This window comes from Saccostrea echinata, unplaced genomic scaffold, assembly GCF_033153115.1.
Source record: "Saccostrea echinata isolate AGI-Se365-2 ecotype Australia unplaced genomic scaffold, CSIRO_AGI_Sech_v1 ptg000054l, whole genome shotgun sequence".
NCBI classification, from domain to species: domain Eukaryota; kingdom Metazoa; phylum Mollusca; class Bivalvia; order Ostreida; family Ostreidae; genus Saccostrea; species Saccostrea echinata.
In genome coordinates, this window is record NW_026889803.1 from 15,096,641 (window position 1) to 15,111,787 (window position 15,147).

The following is a 15,147-nucleotide window of genomic DNA, read 5'->3' on the forward strand; positions in this document are numbered from 1 at the left end:
TTTCTATATGTTCCTATGTAAAACTTTCGATCCCCTTATTGGGCCCCACCCTACCCTCGGGGGTCATCATTTGAACAAAATTGAATTTACACTACCTGAGGATGCTTCCATATCAAAATGACTAAACATGATTTTCAGTTCTTGAGAAGAAGATATTTTCCTATATGTTCCTATGTAAAATTTTCGATCCCCCATTATGGCCCATCCCTATTCCCTGGGGTCATCATTTGAACAAACTTGAATCTACACTACCTGAGGATGCTTCCATATCAAAATGACTAATCATGGCTTTGCAGTTCTTCATCAAAACATATCTTCCTATATATTTCTATGTAAAACTTTGATCCTCCATTGTGGCCCCGCCCTACCCCCGGGGGGTCATGATTTGAACAAACTTGAATCTACACTACCTGAGGATGCTTCCATATAAATATGACTCATCATGGCTTTGCTGTTATTGAGAAGAAGATTTTTAAAGATTTTTCCTATATATTTCTATGTAAAACTTTGATCCTCCATTGTGGCCCCGCCCTACCCCCAGGGGTCATGATTTGGACAAACTTGAATCTACACTACCTGAGGATGCTTCCATATAAATATGACCAATTAGGGCTTTGCTGTTATTGAGAAGAAGATTTTTAAAGGTTTTTCCTATATATTTCTATGTAAAACTTTGATCCTCCATTGTGGCCCCGCCCTACCCCCGGGGGTCTTGATTTGAACAAACTTGAATCTACACTACCTGAGGATGCTTCCATATAAATATGACCAATTAGGGCTTTGCTGTTATTGAGAAGAAGATTTTTAAAGGTTTTTCCTATATATTTCTATGTAAAACTTTGATCCTCCATTGTGGCCCCGCCCTACCCCCGGGGGTCTTGATTTGAACAAACTTGAATCTACACTACCTGAGGATGCTTCCATATAAATATGACTCATCATGGCTTTGCTGTTATTGAGAAGAAGATTTTTAAAGATTTTTCCTATATATTTCTATGTAAAACTTTGATCCTCCATTGTGGCCCCACCCTACCCCCAGGGGTCATGATTTGAAGAAACTTGAATCTACACTACCTGAGGATGCTTCCATTTAAATATGACTCATCATGGCTTTGCTGTTCTTGAGAAGAAGATTTTTAAAGGTTTTTCCTATATATTTCTATGTAAAACTTTGATCCTCCACTGTGGCCCCGCCCTACCCCCGGGGGTCATGATTTGAACAAACTTGAATCTACACTACCTGAGGATGCTTCCACATGAGTTTCATCTTCCCTGACTTTGTGGTTCTTGAGAAGAAGATTTTTAAAAGATTCTACTAATTTTTCACTAATTCTTCATTATCTCCCCTTGAAAGAGGGCGTGGCCCTTCATTTGAACAAACTTGAATCCCCTTCACCCAAGGGTACTTTGTGGCAAGTTTGGTTGAAATTGGCCCAATGGTTCTTGAGAAGAAGTCGAAAATGTGAAAAGTTTACAGACGGACGGACGGACAGACAGACAGACAGACAGACAGACAGACGGACAGACGGACAGACGGACTACAGACAAAATGTGATCAGAAAAGCTCACTTGAGCCTTCGGCTCAGGTGAGCTAAAAAAAGCTTCTCTATTAGGCTTCCTGGTTGCGGAATTGGTTCCTGGCGCTGCTCTTCTGACGGGCCCTGTCGGTCCGCATCCTGTCAATTGCAAATCAATAGATCAAGGTCTGATAAGGTTAATAGCAATTGGCAGGCTCATGAAAGGGTGCAAGAAGTAGTCTGAATCTTACCGCATCTTCCAGTGTTTGCTGCAGTTGAATGGGATCCCCTCACTACAGGATCTTGGTCAGCTTCTACTCCCGTCTGCAAACAATGCAAAAGAAAGACATCAAAGATACACAAAGACACTTTATATCATGTCAGAAAGTCATAAAAATTCACAGACTGCAAAGAGCAAGTCCACTTCTAATCTTACCCTCACTTGCGGTTATAATGCAAATCAGGAATTCAAAAGTGCAACCAAAGCAGCTTCTTACTCACCGCTTTCACCAATGTTGGCTGCTGGACGGGCAATGGACTTCTCTTCTGTTGGCCGGCCGTCGTCGTCCGTCGTCGTCCATCGTCAGTTGCCCTGAAAATATACAACTGATAGAAGGTTAGTAAAAAATCAAAACAATGACACAAATGACAGAAATTCGAATACACGTAATCATCACATGAAAATTAGATGAAAAAAATAAGTTAGATAATGAAGACAGTTAATTCAGGAAAGGGTCAAAAGGGGGAAGGGAAGGGAGAGGTGGACAGGAGGATGGTTAGTTATGTTAGATTAGGGAGGGCAATGAGACAGAAGAAGAGATAGAAAGGAATAAATGAAAAAAAAAAGCTTCTCTATTAGGCTTCCTGGTTGCGGAATTGGTTCCTGACGCTGCTCTTCTGACGGGCCCTGTCGGTCCGCATCCTGTCAATTGCAAATCAATAGATCAAGGTCTGATAAGGTTAATAGCAATTGGCAGGCTCATGAAAGGGTGCAAGAAGTAGTCTGAATCTTACCGCATCTTCCAGTGTTTGCTGCAGTTGAATGGGATCCCCTCACTACAGGATCTTGGTCAGCTTCTACTCCCGTCTGCAAACAATGCAAAAGAAAGACATCAAAGATACACAAAGACACTTTATATCATGTCAGAAAGTCATAAAAATTCACAGACTGCAAAGAGCAAGTCCACTTCTAATCTTACCCTCACTTGCGGTTATAATGCAAATCAGGAATTCAAAAGTGCAACCAAAGCAGCTTCTTACTCACCGCTTTCACCAATGTTGGCTGCTGGACGGGCAATGGACTCCTCTTCTGTTGGCCGGCCGTCGTCGTCCGTCGTCGTCCATCGTCAGTTGCCCTGAAAATATACAACTGATAGAAGGTTAGTAAAAAATCAAAACAATGACACAAATGACAGAAATTCGAATACACGTAATCATCACATGAAAATTAGATGAAAAAAATAAGTTAGATAATGAAGACAGTTAATTCAGGAAAGGGTCAAAAGGGGGAAGGGAAGGGAGAGGTGGACAGGAGGATGGTTAGTTATGTTAGATTAGGGAGGGCAATGAGACAGAAGAAGAGATAGAAAGGAATAAATAAAATAAAAAAGCTTCTCTATTAGGCTTCCTGGTTGCGGAATTGGTTCCTGACGCTGCTCTTCTGACGGGCCCTGTCGGTCCGCATCCTGTCAATTGCAAATCAATAGATCAAGGTCTGATAAGGTTAATAGCAATTGGCAGGCTCATGAAAGGGTGCAAGAAGTAGTCTGAATCTTACCGCATCTTCCAGTGTTTGCTGCAGTTGAATGGGATCCCCTCACTACAGGATCTTGGTCAGCTTCTACTCCCGTCTGCAAACAATGCAAAAGAAAGACATCAAAGATACACAAAGACACTTTATATCATGTCAGAAAGTCATAAAAATTCACAGACTGCAAAGAGCAAGTCCACTTCTAATCTTACCCTCACTTGCGGTTATAATGCAAATCAGGAATTCAAAAGTGCAACCAAAGCAGCTTCTTACTCACCGCTTTCACCAATGTTGGCTGCTGGACGGGCAATGGACTCCTCTTCTGTTGGCCGGCCGTCGTCGTCCGTCGTCGTCCATCGTCAGTTGCCCTGAAAATATACAACTGATAGAAGGTTAGTAAAAAATCAAAACAATGACACAAATGACAGAAATTCGAATACACGTAATCATCACATGAAAATTAGATGAAAAAAATAAGTTAGATAATGAAGACAGTTAATTCAGGAAAGGGTCAAAAGGGGGAAGGGAAGGGAGAGGTGGACAGGAGGATGGTTAGTTATGTTAGATTAGGGAGGGCAATGAGACAGAAGAAGAGATAGAAAGGAATAAATAAAATAAAAAAGCTTCTCTATTAGGCTTCCTGGTTGCGGAATTGGTTCCTGACGCTGCTCTTCTGACGGGCCCTGTCGGTCCGCATCCTGTCAATTGCAAATCAATAGATCAAGGTCTGATAAGGTTAATAGCAATTGGCAGGCTCATGAAAGGGTGCAAGAAGTAGTCTGAATCTTACCGCATCTTCCAGTGTTTGCTGCAGTTGAATGGGATCCCCTCACTACAGGATCTTGGTCAGCTTCTACTCCCGTCTGCAAACAATGCAAAAGAAAGACATCAAAGATACACAAAGACACTTTATATCATGTCAGAAAGTCATAAAAATTCACAGACTGCAAAGAGCAAGTCCACTTCTAATCTTACCCTCACTTGCGGTTATAATGCAAATCAGGAATTCAAAAGTGCAACCAAAGCAGCTTCTTACTCACCGCTTTCACCAATGTTGGCTGCTGGACGGGCAATGGACTCCTCTTCTGTTGGCCGGCCGTCGTCGTCCGTCGTCGTCCATCGTCAGTTGCCCTGAAAATATACAACTGATAGAAGGTTAGTAAAAAATCAAAACAATGACACAAATGACAGAAATTCGAATACACGTAATCATCACATGAAAATTAGATGAAAAAAATAAGTTAGATAATGAAGACAGTTAATTCAGGAAAGGGTCAAAAGGGGGAAGGGAAGGGAGAGGTGGACAGGAGGATGGTTAGTTATGTTAGATTAGGGAGGGCAATGAGACAGAAGAAAAGATAGAAAGGAATAAATAAAATAAAAAAGCTTCTCTATTAGGCTTCCTGGTTGCGGAATTGGTTCCTGACGCTGCTCTTCTGACGGGCCCTGTCGGTCCGCATCCTGTCAATTGCAAATCAATAGATCAAGGTCTGATAAGGTTAATAGCAATTGGCAGGCTCATGAAAGGGTGCAAGAAGTAGTCTGAATCTTACCGCATCTTCCAGTGTTTGCTGCAGTTGAATGGGATCCCCTCACTACAGGATCTTGGTCAGCTTCTACTCCCGTCTGCAAACAATGCAAAAGAAAGACATCAAAGATACACAAAGACACTTTATATCATGTCAGAAAGTCATAAAAATTCACAGACTGCAAAGAGCAAGTCCACTTCTAATCTTACCCTCACTTGCGGTTATAATGCAAATCAGGAATTCAAAAGTGCAACCAAAGCAGCTTCTTACTCACCGCTTTCACCAATGTTGGCTGCTGGACGGGCAATGGACTTCTCTTCTGTTGGCCGGCCGTCGTCGTCCGTCGTCGTCCATTGTCAGTTGCCCTGAAAATATACAACTGATAGAAGGTTAGTAAAAAATCAAAACAATGACACAAATGACAGAAATTCGAATACACGTAATCATCACATGAAAATTAGATGAAAAAAATAAGTTAGATAATGAAGACAGTTAATTCAGGAAAGGGTCAAAAGGGGGAAGGGAAGGGAGAGGTGGACAGGAGGATGGTTAGTTATGTTAGATTAGGGAGGGCAATGAGACAGAAGAAGAGATAGAAAGGAATAGATATAAAAAAAAGCTTCTCTATTAGGCTTCCTGGTTGCGGAATTGGTTCCTGACGCTGCTCTTCTGACGGGCCCTGTCGGTCCGCATCCTGTCAATTGCAAATCAATAGATCAAGGTCTGATAAGGTTAATAGCAATTGGCAGGCTCATGAAAGGGTGCAAGAAGTAGTCTGAATCTTACCGCATCTTCCAGTGTTTGCTGCAGTTGAATGGGATCCCCTCACTACAGGATCTTGGTCAGCTTCTACTCCCGTCTGCAAACAATGCAAAAGAAAGACATCAAAGATACACAAAGACACTTTATATCATGTCAGAAAGTCATAAAAATTCACAGACTGCAAAGAGCAAGTCCACTTCTAATCTTACCCTCACTTGCGGTTATAATGCAAATCAGGAATTCAAAAGTGCAACCAAAGCAGCTTCTTACTCACCGCTTTCACCAATGTTGGCTGCTGGACGGGCAATGGACTTCTCTTCTGTTGGCCGGCCGTCGTCGTCCGTCGTCGTCCATCGTCAGTTGCCCTGAAAATATACAACTGATAGAAGGTTAGTAAAAAATCAAAACAATGACACAAATGACAGAAATTCGAATACACGTAATCATCACATGAAAATTAGATGAAAAAAATAAGTTAGATAATGAAGACAGTTAATTCAGGAAAGGGTCAAAAGGGGGAAGGGAAGGGAGAGGTGGACAGGAGGATGGTTAGTTATGTTAGATTAGGGAGGGCAATGAGACAGAAGAAGAGATAGAAAGGAATAAATAAAAAAAAAAAGCTTCTCTATTAGGCTTCCTGGTTGCGGAATTGGTTCCTGGCGCTGCTCTTCTGACGGGCCCTGTCGGTCCGCATCCTGTCAATTGCAAATCAATAGATCAAGGTCTGATAAGGTTAATAGCAATTGGCAGGCTCATGAAAGGGTGCAAGAAGTAGTCTGAATCTTACCGCATCTTCCAGTGTTTGCTGCAGTTGAATGGGATCCCCTCACTACAGGATCTTGGTCAGCTTCTACTCCCGTCTGCAAACAATGCAAAAGAAAGACATCAAAGATACACAAAGACACTTTATATCATGTCAGAAAGTCATAAAAATTCACAGACTGCAAAGAGCAAGTCCACTTCTAATCTTACCCTCACTTGCGGTTATAATGCAAATCAGGAATTCAAAAGTGCAACCAAAGCAGCTTCTTACTCACCGCTTTCACCAATGTTGGCTGCTGGACGGGCAATGGACTCCTCTTCTGTTGGCCGGCCGTCGTCGTCCGTCGTCGTCCATCGTCAGTTGCCCTGAAAATATACAACTGATAGAAGGTTAGTAAAAAATCAAAACAATGACACAAATGACAGAAATTCGAATACACGTAATCATCACATGAAAATTAGATGAAAAAAATAAGTTAGATAATGAAGACAGTTAATTCAGGAAAGGGTCAAAAGGGGGAAGGGAAGGGAGAGGTGGACAGGAGGATGGTTAGTTATGTTAGATTAGGGAGGGCAATGAGACAGAAGAAGAGATAGAAAGGAATAAATAAAATAAAAAAGCTTCTCTATTAGGCTTCCTGGTTGCGGAATTGGTTCCTGACGCTGCTCTTCTGACGGGCCCTGTCGGTCCGCATCCTGTCAATTGCAAATCAATAGATCAAGGTCTGATAAGGTTAATAGCAATTGGCAGGCTCATGAAAGGGTGCAAGAAGTAGTCTGAATCTTACCGCATCTTCCAGTGTTTGCTGCAGTTGAATGGGATCCCCTCACTACAGGATCTTGGTCAGCTTCTACTCCCGTCTGCAAACAATGCAAAAGAAAGACATCAAAGATACACAAAGACACTTTATATCATGTCAGAAAGTCATAAAAATTCACAGACTGCAAAGAGCAAGTCCACTTCTAATCTTACCCTCACTTGCGGTTATAATGCAAATCAGGAATTCAAAAGTGCAACCAAAGCAGCTTCTTACTCACCGCTTTCACCAATGTTGGCTGCTGGACGGGCAATGGACTCCTCTTCTGTTGGCCGGCCGTCGTCGTCCGTCGTCGTCCATCGTCAGTTGCCCTGAAAATATACAACTGATAGAAGGTTAGTAAAAAATCAAAACAATGACACAAATGACAGAAATTCGAATACACGTAATCATCACATGAAAATTAGATGAAAAAAATAAGTTAGATAATGAAGACAGTTAATTCAGGAAAGGGTCAAAAGGGGGAAGGGAAGGGAGAGGTGGACAGGAGGATGGTTAGTTATGTTAGATTAGGGAGGGCAATGAGACAGAAGAAGAGATAGAAAGGAATAAATAAAATAAAAAAGCTTCTCTATTAGGCTTCCTGGTTGCGGAATTGGTTCCTGACGCTGCTCTTCTGACGGGCCCTGTCGGTCCGCATCCTGTCAATTGCAAATCAATAGATCAAGGTCTGATAAGGTTAATAGCAATTGGCAGGCTCATGAAAGGGTGCAAGAAGTAGTCTGAATCTTACCGCATCTTCCAGTGTTTGCTGCAGTTGAATGGGATCCCCTCACTACAGGATCTTGGTCAGCTTCTACTCCCGTCTGCAAACAATGCAAAAGAAAGACATCAAAGACACACAAAGACACTTTATATCATGTCAGAAAGTCATAAAAATTCACAGACTGCAAAGAGCAAGTCCACTTCTAATCTTACCCTCACTTGCGGTTATAATGCAAATCAGGAATTCAAAAGTGCAACCAAAGCAGCTTCTTACTCACCGCTTTCACCAATGTTGGCTGCTGGACGGGCAATGGACTCCTCTTCTGTTGGCCGGCCGTCGTCGTCCGTCGTCGTCCATCGTCAGTTGCCCTGAAAATATACAACTGATAGAAGGTTAGTAAAAAATCAAAACAATGACACAAATGACAGAAATTCGAATACACGTAATCATCACATGAAAATTAGATGAAAAAAATAAGTTAGATAATGAAGACAGTTAATTCAGGAAAGGGTCAAAAGGGGGAAGGGAAGGGAGAGGTGGACAGGAGGATGGTTAGTTATGTTAGATTAGGGAGGGCAATGAGACAGAAGAAGAGATAGAAAGGAATAAATAAAATAAAAAAGCTTCTCTATTAGGCTTCCTGGTTGCGGAATTGGTTCCTGACGCTGCTCTTCTGACGGGCCCTGTCGGTCCGCATCCTGTCAATTGCAAATCAATAGATCAAGGTCTGATAAGGTTAATAGCAATTGGCAGGCTCATGAAAGGGTGCAAGAAGTAGTCTGAATCTTACCGCATCTTCCAGTGTTTGCTGCAGTTGAATGGGATCCCCTCACTACAGGATCTTGGTCAGCTTCTACTCCCGTCTGCAAACAATGCAAAAGAAAGACATCAAAGATACACAAAGACACTTTATATCATGTCAGAAAGTCATAAAAATTCACAGACTGCAAAGAGCAAGTCCACTTCTAATCTTACCCTCACTTGCGGTTATAATGCAAATCAGGAATTCAAAAGTGCAACCAAAGCAGCTTCTTACTCACCGCTTTCACCAATGTTGGCTGCTGGACGGGCAATGGACTTCTCTTCTGTTGGCCGGCCGTCGTCGTCCGTCGTCGTCCATCGTCAGTTGCCCTGAAAATATACAACTGATAGAAGGTAAGTAAAAAATCAAAACAATGACACAAATGACAGAAATTCGAATACACGTAATCATCACATGAAAATTAGATGAAAAAAATAAGTTAGATAATGAAGACAGTTAATTCAGGAAAGGGTCAAAAGGGGGAAGGGAAGGGAGAGGTGGGCAGGAGGATGGTTAGTTGTGTTAGATTAGGGAGGGCAATGAGACAGAAGAAGAGATAGAAAGGAATAAATAAAAAAAAAGCTTCTCTATTAGGCTTCCTGGTTGCGGAATTGGTTCCTGACGCTGCTCTTCTGACGGGCCCTGTCGGTCCGCATCCTGTCAATTGCAAATCAATAGATCAAGGTCTGATAAGGTTAATAGCAATTGGCAGGCTCATGAAAGGGTGCAAGAAGTAGTCTGAATCTTACCGCATCTTCCAGTGTTTGCTGCAGTTGAATGGGATCCCCTCACTACAGGATCTTGGTCAGCTTCTACTCCCGTCTGCAAACAATGCAAAAGAAAGACATCAAAGATACACAAAGACACTTTATATCATGTCAGAAAGTCATAAAAATTCACAGACTGCAAAGAGCAAGTCCACTTCTAATCTTACCCTCACTTGCGGTTATAATGCAAATCAGGAATTCAAAAGTGCAACCAAAGCAGCTTCTTACTCACCGCTTTCACCAATGTTGGCTGCTGGACGGGCAATGGACTTCTCTTCTGTTGGCCGGCCGTCGTCGTCCGTCGTCGTCCATCGTCAGTTGCCCTGAAAATATACAACTGATAGAAGGTTAGTAAAAAATCAAAACAATGACACAAATGACAGAAATTCGAATACACGTAATCATCACATGAAAATTAGATGAAAAAAATAAGTTAGATAATGAAGACAGTTAATTCAGGAAAGGGTCAAAAGGGGGAAGGGAAGGGAGAGGTGGGCAGGAGGATGGTTAGTTATGTTAGATTAGGGAGGGCAATGAGACAGAAGAAGAGATAGAAAGGAATAAATGAAAAAAAAAAGCTTCTCTATTAGGCTTCCTGGTTGCGGAATTGGTTCCTGGCGCTGCTCTTCTGACGGGCCCTGTCGGTCCGCATCCTGTCAATTGCAAATCAATAGATCAAGGTCTGATAAGGTTAATAGCAATTGGCAGGCTCATGAAAGGGTGCAAGAAGTAGTCTGAATCTTACCGCATCTTCCAGTGTTTGCTGCAGTTGAATGGGATCCCCTCACTACAGGATCTTGGTCAGCTTCTACTCCCGTCTGCAAACAATGCAAAAGAAAGACATCAAAGATACACAAAGACACTTATATCATGTCAGAAAGTCATAAAAATTCACAGACTGCAAAGAGCAAGTCCACTTCTAATCTTACCCTCACTTGCGGTTATAATGCAAATCAGGAATTCAAAAGTGCAACCAAAGCAGCTTCTTACTCACCGCTTTCACCAATGTTGGCTGCTGGACGGGCAATGGACTCCTCTTCTGTTGGCCGGCCGTCGTCGTCCGTCGTCGTCCATCGTCAGTTGCCCTGAAAATATACAACTGATAGAAGGATAGTAAAAAATCAAAACAATGACACAAATGACAGAAATTCGAATACACGTAATCATCACATGAAAATTAGATGAAAAAAATAAGTTAGATAATGAAGACAGTTAATTCAGGAAAGGGTCAAAAGGGGGAAGGGAAGGGAGAGGTGGACAGGAGGATGGTTAGTTATGTTAGATTAGGGAGGGCAATGAGACAGAAGAAGAGATAGAAAGGAATAAATAAAAAAAAAAAGCTTCTCTATTAGGCTTCCTAGTTGCGGAATTGGTTCCTGGCGCTGCTCTTCTGACGGGCCCTGTCGGTCCGCATCCTGTCAATTGCAAATCAATAGATCAAGGTCTGATAAGGTTAATAGCAATTGGCAGGCTCATGAAAGGGTGCAAGAAGTAGTCTGAATCTTACCGCATCTTCCAGTGTTTGCTGCAGTTGAATGGGATCCCCTCACTACAGGATCTTGGTCAGCTTCTACTCCCGTCTGCAAACAATGCAAAAGAAAGACATCAAAGATACACAAAGACACTTTATATCATGTCAGAAAGTCATAAAAATTCACAGACTGCAAAGAGCAAGTCCACTTCTAATCTTACCCTCACTTGCGGTTATAATGCAAATCAGGAATTCAAAAGTGCAACCAAAGCAGCTTCTTACTCACCGCTTTCACCAATGTTGGCTGCTGGACGGGCAATGGACTCCTCTTCTGTTGGCCGGCCGTCGTCGTCCGTCGTCGTCCATCGTCAGTTGCCCTGAAAATATACAACTGATAGAAGGTTAGTAAAAAAATCAAAACAATGACACAAATGACAGAAATTCGAATACACGTAATCATCACTTGAAAATTAGATGAAAAAAATAAGTTAGATAATGAAGACAGTTAATTCAGGAAAGGGTCAAAAGGGGGAAGGGAAGGGAGAGGTGGGCAGGAGGATGGTTAGTTATGTTAGATTAGGGAGGGCAATGAGACAGAAGAAGAGATAGAAAGGAATAAATAAAAAAAAAAGCTTCTCTATTAGGCTTCCTGGTTGCGGAATTGGTTCCTGACGCTGCTCTTCTGACGGACCCTGTCGGTCCGCATCCTGTCAATTGCAAATCAATAGATCAAGGTCTGATAAGGTTAATAGCAATTGGCAGGCTCATGAAAGGGTGCAAGAAGTAGTCTGAATCTTACCGCATCTTCCAGTGTTTGCTGCAGTTGAATGGGATCCCCTCACTACAGGATCTTGGTCAGCTTCTACTCCCGTCTGCAAACAATGCAAAAGAAAGACATCAAAGATACACAAAGACACTTTATATCATGTCAGAAAGTCATAAAAATTCACAGACTGCAAAGAGCAAGTCCACTTCTAATCTTACCCTCACTTGCGGTTATAATGCAAATCAGGAATTCAAAAGTGCAACCAAAGCAGCTTCTTACTCACCGCTTTCACCAATGTTGGCTGCTGGACGGGCAATGGACTCCTCTTCTGTTGGCCGGCCGTCGTCGTCCGTCGTCGTCCATCGTCAGTTGCCCTGAAAATATACAACTGATAGAAGGTTAGTAAAAAATCAAAACAATGACACAAATGACAGAAATTCGAATACACGTAATCATCACATGAAAATTAGATGAAAAAAATAAGTTAGATAATGAAGACAGTTAATTCAGGAAAGGGTCAAAAGGGGGAAGGGAAGGGAGAGGTGGACAGGAGGATGGTTAGTTATGTTAGATTAGGGAGGGCAATGAGACAGAAGAAGAGATAGAAAGGAATAAATAAAAAAAAAAGCTTCTCTATTAGGCTTCCTGGTTGCGGAATTGGTTCCTGGCGCTGCTCTTCTGACGGGCCCTGTCGGTCCGCATCCTGTCAATTGCAAATCAATAGATCAAGGTCTGATAAGGTTAATAGCAATTGGCAGGCTCATGAAAGGGTGCAAGAAGTAGTCTGAATCTTACCGCATCTTCCAGTGTTTGCTGCAGTTGAATGGGATCCCCTCACTACAGGATCTTGGTCAGCTTCTACTCCCGTCTGCAAACAATGCAAAAGAAAGACATCAAAGATACACAAAGACACTTTATATCATGTCAGAAAGTCATAAAAATTCACAGACTGCAAAGAGCAAGTCCACTTCTAATCTTACCCTCACTTGCGGTTATAATGCAAATCAGGAATTCAAAAGTGCAACCAAAGCAGCTTCTTACTCACCGCTTTCACCAATGTTGGCTGCTGGACGGGCAATGGACTTCTCTTCTGTTGGCCGGCCGTCGTCGTCCGTCGTCGTCCATCGTCAGTTGCCCTGAAAATATACAACTGATAGAAGGTTAGTAAAAAATCAAAACAATGACACAAATGACAGAAATTCGAATACACGTAATCATCACATGAAAATTAGATGAAAAAAATAAGTTAGATAATGAAGACAGTTAATTCAGGAAAGGGTCAAAAGGGGGAAGGGAAGGGAGAGGTGGACAGGAGGATGGTTAGTTATGTTAGATTAGGGAGGGCAATGAGACAGAAGAAGAGATAGAAAGGAATAAATAAAAAAAAAAGCTTCTCTATTAGGCTTCCTGGTTGCGGAATTGGTTCCTGGCGCTGCTCTTCTGACGGGCCCTGTCGGTCCGCATCCTGTCAATTGCAAATCAATAGATCAAGGTCTGATAAGGTTAATAGCAATTGGCAGGCTCATGAAAGGGTGCAGGAAGTAGTCTGAATCTTACCGCATCTTCCAGTGTTTGCTGCAGTTGAATGGGATCCCCTCACTACAGGATCTTGGTCAGCTTCTACTCCCGTCTGCAAACAATGCAAAAGAAAGACATCAAAGATACACAAAGACACTTTATATCATGTCAGAAAGTCATAAAAATTCACAGACTGCAAAGAGCAAGTCCACTTCTAATCTTACCCTCACTTGCGGTTATAATGCAAATCAGGAATTCAAAAGTGCAACCAAAGCAGCTTCTTACTCACCGCTTTCACCAATGTTGGCTGCTGGACGGGCAATGGACTTCTCTTCTGTTGGCCGGCCGTCGTCGTCCGTCGTCGTCCATCGTCAGTTGCCCTGAAAATATACAACTGATAGAAGGTTAGTAAAAAATCAAAACAATGACACAAATGACAGAAATTCGAATACACGTAATCATCACATGAAAATTAGATGAAAAAAATAAGTTAGATAATGAAGACAGTTAATTCAGGAAAGGGTCAAAAGGGGGAAGGGAAGGGAGAGGTGGGCAGGAGGATGGTTAGTTATGTTAGATTAGGGAGGGCAATGAGACAGAAGAAGAGATAGAAAGGAATAAATAAAAAAAAAAAAGCTTCTCTATTAGGCTTCCTGGTTGCGGAATTGGTTCCTGGCGCTGCTCTTCTGACGGGCCCTGTCGGTCCGCATCCTGTCAATTGCAAATCAATAGATCAAGGTCTGATAAGGTTAATAGCAATTGGCAGGCTCATGAAAGGGTGCAAGAAGTAGTCTGAATCTTACCGCATCTTCCAGTGTTTGCTGCAGTTGAATGGGATCCCCTCACTACAGGATCTTGGTCAGCTTCTACTCCCGTCTGCAAACAATGCAAAAGAAAGACATCAAAGATACACAAAGACACTTTATATCATGTCAGAAAGTCATAAAAATTCACAGACTGCAAAGAGCAAGTCCACTTCTAATCTTACCCTCACTTGCGGTTATAATGCAAATCAGGAATTCAAAAGTGCAACCAAAGCAGCTTCTTACTCACCGCTTTCACCAATGTTGGCTGCTGGACGGGCAATGGACTCCTCTTCTGTTGGCCGGCCGTCGTCGTCCGTCGTCGTCCATCGTCAGTTGCCCTGAAAATATACAACTGATAGAAGGATAGTAGAAAATCAAAACAATGACACAAATGACAGAAACTCAAATACACGTAATCATCACATGAAAATTAGATGAAAAAAATAAGTTAGATAATGAAGACAGTTAATTCAGGAAAGGGTCAAAAGGGGGAAGGGAAGGGAGAGGTGGACAGGAGGATGGTTAGTTATGTTAGATTAGGGAGGGCAATGAGACAGAAGAAGAGATAGAAAGGAATAAATAAAATAAAAAAGCTTCTCTATTAGGCTTCCTGGTTGCGGAATTGGTTCCTGGCGCTGCTCTTCTGACGGACCCTGTCGGTCCGCATCCTGTCAATTGCAAATCAATAGATCAAGGTCTGATAAGGTTAATAGCAATTGGCAGGCTCATGAAAGGGTGCAAGAAGTAGTCTGAATCTTACCGCATCTTCCAGTGTTTGCTGCAGTTGAATGGGATCCCCTCACTACAGGATCTTGGTCAGCTTCTACTCCCGTCTGCAAACAATGCAAAAGAAAGACATCAAAGATACACAAAGACACTTTATATCATGTCAGAAAGTCATAAAAATTCACAGACTGCAAAGAGCAAGTCCACTTCTAATCTTACCCTCACTTGCGGTTATAATGCAAATCAGGAATTCAAAAGTGCAACCAAAGCAGCTTCTTACTCACCGCTTTCACCAATGTTGGCTGCTGGATGGGCAATGGACTCCTCTTCTGTTGGCCGGCCGTCGTCGTCCGTCGTCGTCCATCGTCAGTTGCCCTGAAAATATACAACTGATAGAAGGTTAGTAAAAAATCAAAACAATGACACAAATGACAGAAATTCGAATAC

The 15,147-nt window shown here is 42.2% G+C and overlaps 1 protein-coding gene across 1 annotated transcript in view; it reads right to left on the reverse strand.

Moving 5' to 3' along the window:
* Positions 1-14,739, reverse strand: part of LOC133204657 (uncharacterized) — a 34,161-nt gene extending 19,422 nt beyond the window's left edge. Inside the window, exons 1-51 of the mRNA XM_061340404.1 lie at positions 14,735-14,739; positions 14,222-14,312; positions 14,015-14,044; positions 13,860-13,879; positions 13,458-13,548; positions 13,251-13,280; positions 13,096-13,115; positions 12,696-12,786; positions 12,489-12,518; positions 12,334-12,353; positions 11,934-12,024; positions 11,727-11,756; positions 11,171-11,275; positions 10,964-10,993; positions 10,779-10,828; positions 10,408-10,498; positions 10,202-10,231; positions 10,047-10,066; positions 9,646-9,736; positions 9,439-9,468; positions 9,284-9,303; positions 8,885-8,975; positions 8,678-8,707; positions 8,523-8,542; positions 8,122-8,212; positions 7,915-7,944; positions 7,760-7,779; positions 7,359-7,449; positions 7,152-7,181; positions 6,997-7,016; positions 6,596-6,686; positions 6,389-6,418; positions 6,234-6,253; positions 5,833-5,923; positions 5,626-5,655; positions 5,471-5,490; positions 5,071-5,161; positions 4,864-4,893; positions 4,709-4,728; positions 4,308-4,398; positions 4,101-4,130; positions 3,946-3,965; positions 3,545-3,635; positions 3,338-3,367; positions 3,183-3,202; positions 2,782-2,872; positions 2,575-2,604; positions 2,420-2,439; positions 2,019-2,109; positions 1,812-1,841; positions 1,657-1,676 (exon numbers count right to left, since the gene is read on the reverse strand). Of these exons, the coding sequence (XP_061196388.1) occupies positions 1,657-1,676; positions 1,812-1,841; positions 2,019-2,109; positions 2,420-2,439; positions 2,575-2,604; positions 2,782-2,872; positions 3,183-3,202; positions 3,338-3,367; positions 3,545-3,635; positions 3,946-3,965; positions 4,101-4,130; positions 4,308-4,398; positions 4,709-4,728; positions 4,864-4,893; positions 5,071-5,161; positions 5,471-5,490; positions 5,626-5,655; positions 5,833-5,923; positions 6,234-6,253; positions 6,389-6,418; positions 6,596-6,686; positions 6,997-7,016; positions 7,152-7,181; positions 7,359-7,449; positions 7,760-7,779; positions 7,915-7,944; positions 8,122-8,212; positions 8,523-8,542; positions 8,678-8,707; positions 8,885-8,975; positions 9,284-9,303; positions 9,439-9,468; positions 9,646-9,736; positions 10,047-10,066; positions 10,202-10,231; positions 10,408-10,498; positions 10,779-10,828; positions 10,964-10,993; positions 11,171-11,275; positions 11,727-11,756; positions 11,934-12,024; positions 12,334-12,353; positions 12,489-12,518; positions 12,696-12,786; positions 13,096-13,115; positions 13,251-13,280; positions 13,458-13,548; positions 13,860-13,879; positions 14,015-14,044; positions 14,222-14,312; positions 14,735-14,739 (2,426 nt within the window). The remainder of the gene's footprint in view (positions 1-1,656; positions 1,677-1,811; positions 1,842-2,018; positions 2,110-2,419; positions 2,440-2,574; positions 2,605-2,781; positions 2,873-3,182; positions 3,203-3,337; positions 3,368-3,544; positions 3,636-3,945; positions 3,966-4,100; positions 4,131-4,307; positions 4,399-4,708; positions 4,729-4,863; positions 4,894-5,070; positions 5,162-5,470; positions 5,491-5,625; positions 5,656-5,832; positions 5,924-6,233; positions 6,254-6,388; positions 6,419-6,595; positions 6,687-6,996; positions 7,017-7,151; positions 7,182-7,358; positions 7,450-7,759; positions 7,780-7,914; positions 7,945-8,121; positions 8,213-8,522; positions 8,543-8,677; positions 8,708-8,884; positions 8,976-9,283; positions 9,304-9,438; positions 9,469-9,645; positions 9,737-10,046; positions 10,067-10,201; positions 10,232-10,407; positions 10,499-10,778; positions 10,829-10,963; positions 10,994-11,170; positions 11,276-11,726; positions 11,757-11,933; positions 12,025-12,333; positions 12,354-12,488; positions 12,519-12,695; positions 12,787-13,095; positions 13,116-13,250; positions 13,281-13,457; positions 13,549-13,859; positions 13,880-14,014; positions 14,045-14,221; positions 14,313-14,734) is intronic.
* Positions 14,740-15,147: the final 408 nt, after the last annotated feature.